Consider the following 13,542-nt stretch of genomic DNA (forward strand, 5'->3'; position numbering starts at 1 on the left):
ATACATATTAAATACAGATTTGAAATTCAACAAATAAATCATTAAAATAATACATAATAGGATAAATACATACAGTACATACAAATTAATAAATAAATGTAATTTATCTTAGAAAAAACATCATTAATAATAATGATAATTTAGTTTGACATACATTATTTCCTGTGATGGAGGAAAAAATGATTTCACATTTAAACAGCTTGTAAGTCAACCAGAAAATCCAGCAGTGCTACAGGTTGAAAACGGACTGCGTGGACGGCTAAAAAAGAGACGACCAATTGTGCGAATGACGGCACAAAACGACGACACGGAAGCAGAGCTTGCTGGCGGCGACAAAACTCCAGGAAAAATTCCAGTGGCGGTCGCAGCGTATCCGCTTTCTCTTCCTCCTTGGCGTGATTCTTTCTCTCTTGCAGTCTTCCTTTTCATCTTTCTCTCCATTTCACATGCGCGCTGGCTCGCCGTGGCCCGAGAGAGAGAACGGGGGTCCCGCGCTTACGGCTGCCGGCCAGCCGACCTCGTTAGCCGCTTGAATTAAAAATGGATGAACCTATAGAGCCTCGCGTTCACGACTCCGAGCGAGTGAGGGGGAGGGGAGAGAAAAAACAAAACAAAACCTTAATCCGAGCTCATCCCACAAAATACAAACCTGTTTGTCTTTGATGTGCTTAGCGTTATCAAATGTCATTTTCAATTTACAGGTCAATATTTTTGGGGATTAATAATAGTACGAAATTGAGCTTTGGCCTCACATAAGCAACATTTTTGAGGTTTTTAAGTGTCTTTCACTCGCTTTACTCGGAATGTTCCACCACGACCGATGATGAAGGCAGAAACGAGGCAGGAGAAATTTGAGATTTTTAACATTGTTTTTAAATCCAGACAACAGCAGGAAATCAACACATCAAATTTGAAGATGCTTTTTTTTTTTTGAAAGGGACTGAGAACAACTGCTGCTAATTATCTGTGTGTGTGTGTGTGTGTGTGTGTGTGTGTGTGTGTGTGTGTGTATATATATATGCTAACTTTTTGTATTTGGTGAAAATATCATCAGTGTATTTATGACTTCCCACTTTTCCTCTCCCACAGCCCCCGGGGGGCGCGCCACACTATGGGAAATCCCCCCCGTTTTGTGCGCACAACCTTCGAGAGCGTCAAAGGTGCGAGGCGGCCTCTTTGCGCACACTCTTAACATCTGCGGGGAATTAAGCGATGATCTTTAAATAATTCATTGGCGTAAACAGCTTGCAATTAAGCGGCGGCGGCGCTCTTCGGCAGCTGCTTTGCTCGAAAGGCGCTTCCAGAAAAAAAAAAAAAAAGAGGATACAAAATCAACAAATAAGTCAAATCATTTATCTTGAACGGCCCCCCCGGGAGCCATCGGCGGAATGTAAACGAGGCGGGATGGCGTCTCGGGTCAAGTTGTTTGTATACGTCTGCGTCTACACTTCACAATAACAGCAGAGTGGCTTTAATAGCATTCGAATTACGCTTATTACGATAGCAACTCGTTATTGGTTTTCTTTGAAGTGCTTCACCGCTATGTGGTTTAAGATTAAAAAGGTTAAATGTATAAAAAGGTACACTTTCAAAACAAATATATATGTTATTAAATGTATAATTACCTAAATGTATAGAATATTATTACATAATAATATATATATGAAGTGTATTATCTTTTTAAAACGCACAGAATTAGAAAATACATTTGAAACCATACCTTTACTTACGATACATAAAAAAAAACACTTTTTTTTTCCTCACTGTCTAACATGAAAACCTTTCACCTTTGAGGTCAATTACTCCCAAAATTTTGAAATACATGCTAGAAATGTTTTTTTTATTGTGAATGTTGAATTAAACACAAATCTTCTCTTTTTTCTCCTAATATTTGGAGATGCTTTTCAATAAATATATAACATCATAATGAACAAACAATAAATACATGTTTTTCTCTATTCAGAAACCAACAAAATCGATTTTTGTTTTGTGTTTAGAATAATATATAACGTAAATAAAAAATAAGTAAATAATAGCGAAAATAATCAAATAAATAAAATAAAATATAACTTCAAAGTATTTGGAATAAATATGTAACAGTATGAGTTATTTTTATTAGAAAAACAAGAAAATAAAACAGTTTGCATTGTTTACAAAAATGCTTTTTAAAAATGCATTTTAAATTAAGATACAACATCCAAATAAATGTATAAATTATTATTTTTTTTCCTCCAGTAAATAGCGACATAAAACACAAGATTCGTCGATACATGCTTTTTAAAAAACATTTTAATTGAATGAAATATCGCACTGTTTTCTTTGAAGTGCTTCACATCTGAGTTGCACGGAAGCGACTGTCTTGTGTAATCCAGCCCAGGACCGTTGGACTCCATTTCATTTTCAAATCCCGAATACAACTGCATAACACAATGTTTTGTGTGTGTGTGTGTGTGTGTGTGTGTGTGTGTGTGTGTGCATGCGTGCGTGCGTGCGAGTGTGTTTGTGCAGCACAATGTAACATTTATTTGTTATTGTTCGCGCTAACAAGCGGATGCTTTCGTCCGGACCCTCCCCTCCGCCGTGTCCATCACTCAAACCATTTGTGAGCGCATTGATCTTGCCCCTCCCCCTCCCTCTCCCTCTCTCTCTCTCTCTCTCTCTCTTTCTCGCCCGTCCAGCCAACCGGCGTATATTCCCAGGCTCTTTCCGCGGAGAGCCAGAGCGGCTCAGACAGCCATCGATTTTTATTTTATCGGGTTTGCGGTGCCGAGAAGGAGGGCCTGAGAGATGAAACTCTGCGGCTAACTTTTGTTCTCGGCGGACATGTTGTGTTTGAGCCGAGTGGGCGGGGCCGAGCCGTTGCGGTGGGCCCGTGTCGACCGGTTTTCCGAAGATTCCGAGACGCTGCTTTAAAGGAAAAATATTTGGTCATTTTACCGACCTGAGTTTCCAGGTGTCAAAATATGCTCGTGGGTCAAGGATTACAGTACGTTTACCACACTTTACGTAGCCCTGTTGAAATCAGAAGCCTTTAACAGTTCTCGAAAGCAAACGACTGGTCCTGCATCATCTTCCCAATGTCTTTCTCAAAGGTCTTCCAGCCGTGAATGATGCGATAAATAAAACCATGCGCTGACGAAACACTTTAACAGTGGAAAATGAATCTTTACGCACTTACCTTCGCGGCTGACCACTTCCTTCTGCACTGAAGCATTTCAGCTCCCTTTTTGACTAAACAGGCTTACTCAAACACCTATTTTCACCGGCTATTGTCAAAAAAGCATCCAGACTTTCAATCTTGAGGCGACACACTGTCGCACGGCTCCCGCAGAGTGAGGGAAGAGGCGAAACAGACAGTTCGTTCATAGATTTGTTCTCACGTTATGTTCGACACGTGACAAAAAATAGATTTTGTTCGGCTGGAGCGGATTAACGGCATTTCCATTCACCTCAGCGGCATAAATGGATTTGACATGCGAGTGATTTAAGCTCCGAGCGTGGTCACGGAATAAATTCAATTTAAGGTATCATTCCATCGGGATCTGAAAGTGTCAACTAGGTCGGCACAGAGGGGGACCCGCCCCCAACACACACACACGCACACGCACGCGGTTAGGTGTTCCCTGCCGCTCATTAGAGCTAATAAGGCTGCGGAGGAGAAGAAGAAAACAAGAGGATGGAAGAAGCAGAAGGAGGAGGAGGAGAAACGAGAGATTTTAAATTTTAATAACACTGGTACGATTTTGTAAATCTTTCCTGACAGGAAAGTCCTCATTATTTTCATGTGGTCTCCGAGGGGCCTCTCTGTCCTGCAGCTAAACGGACCCTCGCCCGCTCGCTCTCCGTCTTTCGCTGTTCAGTCCGTCAGCGGCCTCCTCGTCTAGTTTCCTAACTCTCGGTTTTGTCTCGCTTCTGCCATTTTGTGTTGACTGAACACGCGACATCAGACGGCGGAGTCTGATCAGTGCACCTGTTGGGCGGAAAACTACAACGCGAACCAAACTTGAAGACCTTAACGATCATCCAATCGTCTGCCAGCGGAGCGGCCCGTGCAGCGTGTGTAGCGCCTGTTGACCTCAAAACTATAAAAGTGCAACCCGACGCACAAACGTTTCCGAAACGCAAACCTATTGGGCTCTAATTGAATCGGACTGATCCTTAAATCAGCAGCCAGTGAGTGACCGGTGTGCGCTTGGAGGTTTCTCTCGATGAAACCGATCAGGGAGTGGAAACCCCCGCGCACGCACGCACGCACGCACACACACACGCACACACCTCCGTACGGCCCCCTCCTGTCAAGGCTGCAGGACGGATCCGGTTTGATAAGTTGTGTTCCGTCTCGCCACGTGTCAGGACAGGATCAACGAGTAGCGTGTTCGTCACACTTCAACTTCTCCAGTTTTTCTTTTTTTGTGTGTGTGCGTGTGTTTTTTTTTTCCCAGCCTCGCTTTCTTGTCCTCCCGTACAAGCTGAAGCTGAAAACACTTTTTTGCGTGTGTTGTTGGGGCCACCGAAGCAAAAAACACGCGTCGGTGTCATTTTGTATCCTGGTTTGAGGACCGCGTCGCAGCATTTGTAACGCTCGCTTGCTGCTCAGGGCAAATTTGAATGTCTGTTTTTCACCATGCAAATGGATGACCTTTCCTAAAAAACTACACCCAAAAGGTTTTTGTGGTCAAATTTGACCGGTGGATATTTTTATGGGGGGCAGTGGTAACAGTGTTCAAGAGGGAGCTTGAAACAGTTCGAGAACTGTTGACGTTTCCAGCGCATTTGCGCAAGTTCCCGCGGAAACATGCACCTGTTGGTGATGAAATACAAAACCCAATGTGATTGTTTGAAAACCCAGAAGGAGAGTATGCTGGCACGTTGTGGCTGACGTTGTTTTCTTTTGGTTTTTTGTTTTGTTAGTTTCAAATGACTTACTTTGACTGGGATCCCTCTCAGCACCTTGGCCAAAACTAGAAGGTCGGGTCTGTTTTGCGCCTGTCGGTGCCGTAAATCCTCGTTGCCTTGGACCAAGCTACCGCTTTTCTCGCTAGCTCTCGTCATCTTTCACGCTGTGTTGGATGAATTTTCTCTCATTTCATTTGGCACGGTCAGCGTCCACCTTGGCGATGGCTCCTTTTGGGTTTCGGCTGCAACGCTGCCACGAATACCTGTGCAACTCCTCGGGGCTCGGTTAATGGACGCATTCCTTCCGCAGAGATATCGTTGTTGTGTTTTTATATCAACTTTATTGAGCTAGACTGCATACATGCGCAGAAACTATGCGCATTACGTCCAAATGGCGTCAGCCATAAACACTGACTAAACATTTTTAAAATCGTTTGTATTTTTTGAAGTAAATACGGCTTGGCAGCTTTGCAGCTGCTATCCGAAGAAAGTAAGTAGTATGTTATTCTTTGGTTCAGAATTTTGACAATTGTGATTCGTGCGTTCGCATCGCCCTAATTAGCTCCCATGCTAAAGCTAAGACACTTTTCTGGAGTCCCCTCAACTGACTTCCTCATGAACAAAATTAGCGGTCGCACTCACTGAGTGATGCGCACCCCCTACCTCCTCCTCTCCCTCCCTCCCTCCCTCCCTCCCTTCCTGCCTCCCTTCCTCCCTTCCTCCCTCCTCTGGAGTATCTGGCCGGGGTAAATAATCACAGTAAATAATGCATGTCAATTAATAGCGGGGAGACGTGGCCTCGCTAAACACGCTGCGGCGGCGTCTCCTCCCCCAGCTGGCGCACCTCCATCACCATCAGCATCAGTGCCGCCACTTTTTGGCTGGTGCACATCTTTCAGTAATGAGCACTTTTTAAAGAACATTGTGGAAATAAAGACGTAAGCAGAAAGGTGGTGGGCAGCGGGATGACCGAGCACACCCTCCCCCTCCCTCCCCGCCCCCAGGTGATAAATGACCACCACTGGGGCGGCTATTCATCTCCCGCTTAGAGGAGTGGACAGCGTGCCCCCCCCGCCCCCCCCCAACCTCGGCCTCTCCTCCACATGTCAGCAAATGTGATAATTCTCTCATTTGTCAGCGGCAGCCAGTGTGGAGAAGTTTTTGGGGAGGCACAAACGCTTCAGCGCTCGATCTGTCTTGTCGACATTTTACGACGCGCGCCATCCCCCCCCCCCCCCCCCCCCCCCTCGCCTCCTCCAAAGTTAGGCCTGGTCAAAATGTTTTTATGGTAAATACCATCATTAGTTTGCTGTTTTTATGACTTCCAGCAAACCAGCGAGACGCTTTTTTTTCCCACTTTTCAAATAAACTTTGAGAGGCGCACCTCTGCGCTAACCTTTGTTTATAACACAGTTTCGCACTGTTATTTATTTATTTATTTTTTCCACCTCACGCTACATTTTTAACCATTTGGTGGGCACTTTTTCACAGAGAGGCCACAGAGCTGGAAATAAAGATTCTTTGCATCCAAAAAATGGGATTTTTCAGCAAATTTCACACTGAGACACGGTGTCCCGCAATCAAAACGTGTGATGCGACGTAGAAAATGTTGCCGGATGACAAACACAACGGGGCACGAGAAGTGTTCACACGCCCTTCCTGACATTATGGCGTTCCCTTACGCCCAGGCGGTGCTTTCCCGCCTGTTACGGCTCCGAAGGCAGAAAAAGAAGCCGAGTGTGCTTGCTTCAAGATGTTTGTTGCCACTCCCAGTTGATGTTAACTGCCAAAATACACAGAAAATTGCATTTCTTTTTAAAACAACCACGTGCAAAATCTTTTTGTACAATTGTTTTTTGTCATTGTCTTTCTGTCTCCAAAGTGTTCAGCTAAATTGACTGTCTGTTGTACTAGAGCGGCTCCAACTACCGGAGACAAATTCCTTGTGTGTTTTGGACATACTTGGCAAATAAAGAGGATTCTGATTCTGATTCTGATTACGATTACTTTCTCTTTAAGTCTGCTGGCTTAATGCTAACACCTAATGGGAAAGGCAAGGTAGACAGGCTAACAAGTAGTGTCTATGTAACCGTGGATTAACGCTTTCAGCAATGGATATTTGAACAAAAACGGGGCGTCGACATATCGACAGACAATATAATAATACTCGCAGGCATATATTCTTCCTCCTCTGCAAAGAACGAGCGATATTACTGCAGTTACTGATTCACTTTCAAGTCTTTTTCATTTGTGTCTGCATGACTGTATTATACTGCCCCGCGATGGCGGCACCGAGTCGGGCGCGCCAGAAGGAGCCGCAATGAATTAATCATGAAGCACAAGCTGTTCAATTATTTACCTTCTATTTGATTTTGATAGGCTACCACTGTCGGGCTTTATTCATGAAAAATATCTTGTATCTTGTACAAATGTCGAATATTATACGTTATGAGAATTGGGTCATGTTTAAAACAATTATTGTGTTATGAATGTTTGTTTGGGTCGGATCTAATGATGTGTCCGCGCGACGTGTCGAGTGAGATCTCGTTCTTGTGTTTTTCGCAGGATCATCCAGAATCGCGTGCTGGTCTTCGTCCTGGGAGCCTTCATCCTCCTCACCATCATCCTGGCCATCTATTTCAATCTGCGGGGCCACTGATCCCCAAAACACACACACGTACATCCATCTTGTCACCAACACAAACACACACACGCGTGATTAATAGCGACAAAAGCGTTGTTGGGCTGTAATTAGGACAAATGGTCACCATGAATCAAGCTTTTCCAACAGCTGACAAGGATTTTTTTTCCCCTCCTCCTCTTCTTCTTCTTCTTGCTTTTTGTCCTCTTTCCTCCTCTGTCATGCTCCGGCGTCCATCTCCAGGGATAGAAAAAGATTCGTAGTGTTGATCTCAGCTCGTTCTTTTCGGACCCGTCCACAAACGGGCGGGGGGGGGGGGGGGGGGGGGGGGGGGGGGAACAAACCCGGATCTTCAGAAAGTGGCTTCGGATATTCGGATAGTCCTCTCGCCCATTTCAAAGCGCCGCGGGAGATAAATGACGGGCAAATCTTTATTCGTGATTGTTATGATTGGTCAGAGATTGAATGAAAATCATGACAACCCAAATGTTGTTTGCTTTCCTTTGACGGTACATCAGTACAACGCCGACACGTTCCCTCACACTCAACTCAACTTCATACTGTGTGTACTAACATTGAAATGGATTTCATGTATAGCCTGTAAGTGATTCTGCTATTTATTTATAAAGGTGTCTTCCCGTGCTCAAACTGTATTTTCTATGGAGTCCAAAATGCATTGACAACATTCACAAAAGGACCAATTGATTTTTTAATTTTTTTGGGGTATCACACTATTTGATAGAGGTTTTAAATGGCTTAAAAATTGGTTCTCAAAACAGTTCCTTACAAGGTTCACTATTTGGCAAGCTAACTTTGTGGTTATATAACTAACTAGCTGTTAACTCAGTTGTGCCCCCCCCCGGAAGATTTCAAAATGGGACGCGCACGTCTGCGATGACAGGATGCACCGAAGCGTCTCAAGGACCCGTGCCCGAAATTGAACAGGAAGTTCGTGCAAAGCGGCCAGTTTGGGAAAATCCTACGGGAGGATTCGTCCGATCGGAAGCGGGTTTCCTGCACAGATGGGCGACGTGCTTGAAAAGATGAAATCGTCAAAATAGGTGTGTAATATATCTTCAATGTAAGTGCATATTTTGGTAGGATTTCAGAACCGAGACGGAACAAGCACGTTGAGAATCATCATTTCATCCAAACTTGCACGCAAGGAGACGGTTCAAATACAACCTGACAGCTGGCCAATGAGTTTCGAGCAATTTCTCCCGAGGTGAGGTCGTATATGCGCACATGAGCAGGCAGTTATCGCCTGCCTTGTGCAGGTGGCGCCCCCTTCCCGACCGCAGACATCGGGCGTTGTCTCGCAGCAAAGTGATAATACAATATCAGAGGGGGAGAACGGAACAAGGTCGACTTTCTCATTGTCCCGTTAAAAACGAAAGATGAGATGAACATTTCATTAGCAAAATCCATTTTGTAAGCCGCGCAGAAGGACCCCGGTGCCTGTTGTTTACAACGGTTAGAAACGATCGAGAGCTTCTCGTCCCGTGCTGGGGGGCCGCACGGGCGACGCGTGGCGATCGTTCCTGCCGTCTCGTCGGCAGCGCATTTACGATTCGAGGGCGGCATTCGTTTTGTGTTTTTTGCGACGTGTGGGGGCGGTATCCGCCGCCATCCGCTTCAAAGTCTCACATTAACAATCGACAAAACAGCGCCGTGCCGGGGGCGGGCCGTCCCGTGCTGGGGGCCGGCCCGCCGAGTCTCGTCGTGAAACGGGAATGGCACGGAGCGGGACGGCGAGGGCGGGTTAATGACCGGCGATGTGTGCGTGTGTTCATCCTACCTACACGCTCTTGTGTTTCCTCTGTCTCCCTCCTCTCCTGCCACCTTCCTACCCCACTCACCCCTCACCCCCCACCCCCCCCCACCCCTTCCCCCAGCCTGTCAGACGAGCGAGTGGAAGGCAGCGTGGCGGGCGGGCGGCGGCGGCTTCTATTTGAAGTTGTAATGGTGTCAAAAAGTCAGGGCTGACTGACAGACGTCAGTCCCACAGGGCCTCATTAAAAACAGCGCCACTTGACAAGGAAATAATTGAGCGCCGGCGACAACCTGAGGGAGGGGGCGTGGTGTGCGCCGGGAAAGGGGGCTGCGCGTCGAATACCCCCCTCTTCTTTTTAGATGTTTTTATTTTCTTGTCATTACTGTCACCGGGCGATTATGTTCATTAAGGAGCTGCTTTAAAAAAACAGCGCGCAGACATGTTTTGAGGGTTGCGACCCCCATCCATCCCGTCCATGAGCACACTGCCAAAAGTAGGTTGGGTCTTCCTCCAGCAGGCAGGTGGGCAAGAGATGGGTGTTGATAGCGATGATGTCATGCCACCCACGTCCCCGCTTCAATTTTCAAATGATCATTTACGCCCCACCCCCTTTTGCGACTGTCTCAGTAACTCAATGGACGCCTATCTCCCCCCCAAGAAAGTACAAACAATACTCCCATACTGTCTTTCATCCTTCCATACCAACAAACAAAGTGATGTCATGCCACCCGCGTCCTCAGTGTGGCGCTCCTTTGAGAGCTCAAATGTCACTCCTTGAGTTTAGGTGCCCACTTGTTCGGGACCCTCCTGCCACCGCAAAGGGCACCTGTCCCTAGATCTGAACCCCCTGACGACCCTTGGCATCAGCAAAGCGATGACGTCGCGCCGGCCCCGTCCTCTGCGAGAGTCGTCTCGACCACATGAAAGTAAAAAAAAAAAAAAAAAAAAGGGAGCGACCTCCCCTCGCCTGATGTTTGTCAGCCATTTAGCATGACAAGGCATAGTGACGGGAGGAGCACCACCACACTGGGGGAGGGGGGGGGGGGGGGGGGCGTCCACTTGGATGCCACCCAAATGCAAATAATGCCCACATACCGACACAAATGTACGTTAGAAGAATCCTCGCCGCGACGACTCCCCGAGGAGACGCAACAATGGTGTCGTTTGAGCACCACAATGAATCCGCCACTGTTGTCGTCACTACCCGCCACTCGCCACCCCCGCCGACCCCGGGCCCCCTCGTTCTTCTCGCCGGCATGACAGGACACACGGCGTTGTGTTACGGAGTGCGTTGAGAAGAGGCTCCACGTTCTCTGCTTGTACGCCAGAGAAAATGGCTTTTTCGTCGCTCTTTTTCCGGCCGTCAGCGTTTCAGACGAACTCTCCGTGGAGCGTCATTGGCCGCCATGATGGCAGGAAGTCACGCTCAAAAACTTCGAGGAACTCGGCCCGCCAATCGCAGTCATTCCCTCGACTGCTCTGTTGGTGTCATTTCAATAGATGGTTGACCTTCGACAAACCGCACGCAGCGTTATGGCTCACGTGCTGCAACAGCTCTGCTAGCAGGAGGCGTCGCTGTATCGTGGTACTGTCCTAATCGCAGTAGCTTTGGGTTTTTTTCGTTGCAAAAAGATTGTGATCATTGAAAAAATCGAAAAAATATTGCGACAAGGTATCAATTTGCACCCCTCGCGTATACAAAGTGTCTGTCATTGCAAATGTGATCTCTTACATTCGTACACTATCGATAAAACAATAGTGATTGTTTTAAAAGAAGGTCTTCATTTACGTACCCTATAAATAATATTGTACTAGTATTGATTCGAATGTTTTTTCCACCGGCAAAATATTGTGATCATAAGGTATCAATTCACACCCCTAGCGGATATCAAAACGCAGCCAATTTCACTGTATTGTGATAGCGTCGCCGTCGCTTACGGTGCAGTAGCAAAATGTGTGTTGAAGCGTATCCCTCGTGGACTGTCTATCAAAATGTCAGTTCCTGCATTGATATTGCTCTATTGTGATACAAATATCAATTGTTGCTGACTGATGATTATTGAGACTTTTTCTTTTGTTGCGTTTTTCCGTTAGGCTCACTGTATCCTGATGCTGTCGTTATCTCTTTGGGTATAGTATGGCTAAACCAGCATCCAATATGGTTTCCTCTTCAGTTCCATCGATATCCTTGTGTATCATAGCTGGTTTTCACACGCGGTATCGCCGCATCGCGATGCTGCCATTGTCTCTTTCGCTACAGTATCTATACAATAGCATCCAGAATCGTTCCTTCTTCGGTTACGTTGATGTCCTAGTGCACCAAAGATGGTTTTCTTCTTGGTTTGAGCACCCGCTATCGCTGCGTCGTGATACTGGCGTTATCTCATTCGGTACGGTATCGATACAAGCGCGTTCGGTATCGTTCTGTTTTCAGTCCCGTTGTTATCCATCGATGGTTTTCTTCCCAAATATCGGTTATCGCACGATGCAGGTAGCCGGCGAATTCCTTGAAGTCAAAAGAAGACTTTTGGACGGCATATTTTTCAGTCTTGTAACGTCTCCGCCAGGATTCACAACCTTGCACGTGTCCCATCGAGGTCCAAAGAGGCCGTGACACATTTTCCGCGGAGGTGGCTCGGACGTTCATCGAGAGCGAGGAGCTTTTACTCTCCCGCCCCTCCACCCGACCCACGCGCACTGCAATTTACTTTGCGTGCGGCGTCTTAGCCGACACGATTCTAAATTTCCAACTGGGAGGAATCGGCGTGTTCAAAAGGCGGCCTGCCAGTCACGCTCCGCCCGTAGCCCGAGATCTGAGCGCGCCGTGATAACCCGCGACATCTCGCCGCGAAAAAACGGCGAGCCGATCAGCTTTGATGGAGCACATCCGCCGTGACAGGCTACTGAAGAGCTCGCTAATGAACGGGGGGTGGGGGGGGGCTAGGTGGCGGTGTTGGGGCGCGTTTAGCACTTGCGATGAACAGATGGATAGAGGAGGAAGAGTGTTGGTTTGCTGCGAAATGCGGGTATACGGGTACACGAGGGGAGGTGGGGAACTCCTGTGTGGAGTTTGCATGTTCTCCCCGTGCCTGCGTGGCTTTTCTCCGGGTACTTCGTTTTCCTCCCACATCCCAAAAACATGCATGAATCGGAGACTCTAAATTGCCCGTAGGCGCGAATGGTTGTTTGTTTCTATGTGCCCTGCGATTGGCTGGCGACCGGTTTAGGGCGAACCCCGCCTCCTGCTGGGATGGGCTCCAGCACGCCCGTGACCCGCGTGAGGATAAGCGGTAAAGAAAACGGATGGCTGGATGGATGTTCAACCAGAGTTGTGTCTTAACAAAAGTCCGCTAGCCCGCTAGCGGAGAATGCGAATGCGTAGACGCGCAATGAACCACGCACGACATAGCCGGGGTTCACTGGATCCACTATTTGTGACCTTTTTCTTCAGTGGTGTGCTGTGAGATTGTTCTAACGTGAACTATGTGCCTTGGCTCAAGAAAGGATGGGAAACAGTGCTACTTAATTATTCACGACAGGGCAGCCAATCACAGAGCTCCGTGCCACTGTTCGCAATGGGCACTATAGATTATTATTTTTTTTTCCATATAGACCACATTTTCATGTGAATAATATGAAAGAAAAAAGGTTTTGTAACCCATGATATGACTCGTTGCACCCGACATCACAGTACCGTGAGGCTGTAATCCAGCATCACGCCATTTGAGAGATTTGCTTCGCTTCTTCCTTTACATCGAGATCGTCATGGATGACGATTGCACCTGGCACCGCTATAGCTCCATGCTACGACTGTATAACAAACCATAGTTTGCACAGTATATGCACTGACATTGTTGCATCATGATGCTGTTGCTATAAATGGCAAATTTCACACCCCATATCACTACATTGTGATATTACTATGATACGGTATTTAAAATACACACACACACGTATATATATATATATATATATATATATATATATATATATATATATATTTCATAGATGGTAACGTTTTCCATAATGCTTTTCACGCAAAATATTGGATATCGCACGTGATGTCATTGCGTCATGATACCACCGATCATATAATCTCAATATTAATACCGAATCAATTATCAGGTATGGCTGTATTGTGATACCATCGTCATCGCTTACAGTATCGTTTCTGTACGCCAGCACCAACGTACTGAATGCTTTGGTTTATGTCTTCGATGGCAAAATGTGG

General features: G+C 46.5%; 1 protein-coding gene across 4 annotated transcripts in view; it reads left to right on the forward strand.

The window, feature by feature from the left end:
- vti1a (vesicle transport through interaction with t-SNAREs 1A) overlaps positions 1–10,354 on the forward strand; it is a 113,827-nt gene extending 103,473 nt beyond the window's left edge. For 2 of the 4 annotated variants that reach the window (XM_061706500.1, XM_061706501.1), the window contains one exon: positions 7,462–10,354. In XM_061706500.1, coding sequence (XP_061562484.1) covers positions 7,462–7,555 — 94 coding nt within the window. In that variant the 3' untranslated portion in view covers positions 7,556–10,354. The remainder of the gene's footprint in view (positions 1–7,461) is intronic. The other 2 variants (XM_061706502.1, XM_061706503.1) reach the window with 1 other exon arrangement.
- The last annotated feature ends 3,188 nt before the right edge of the window (positions 10,355–13,542 follow it).

The sequence above is a fragment of the Phycodurus eques genome, chromosome 19 (genome assembly GCF_024500275.1).
Source record: "Phycodurus eques isolate BA_2022a chromosome 19, UOR_Pequ_1.1, whole genome shotgun sequence".
Classification (NCBI taxonomy): domain Eukaryota; kingdom Metazoa; phylum Chordata; class Actinopteri; order Syngnathiformes; family Syngnathidae; genus Phycodurus; species Phycodurus eques.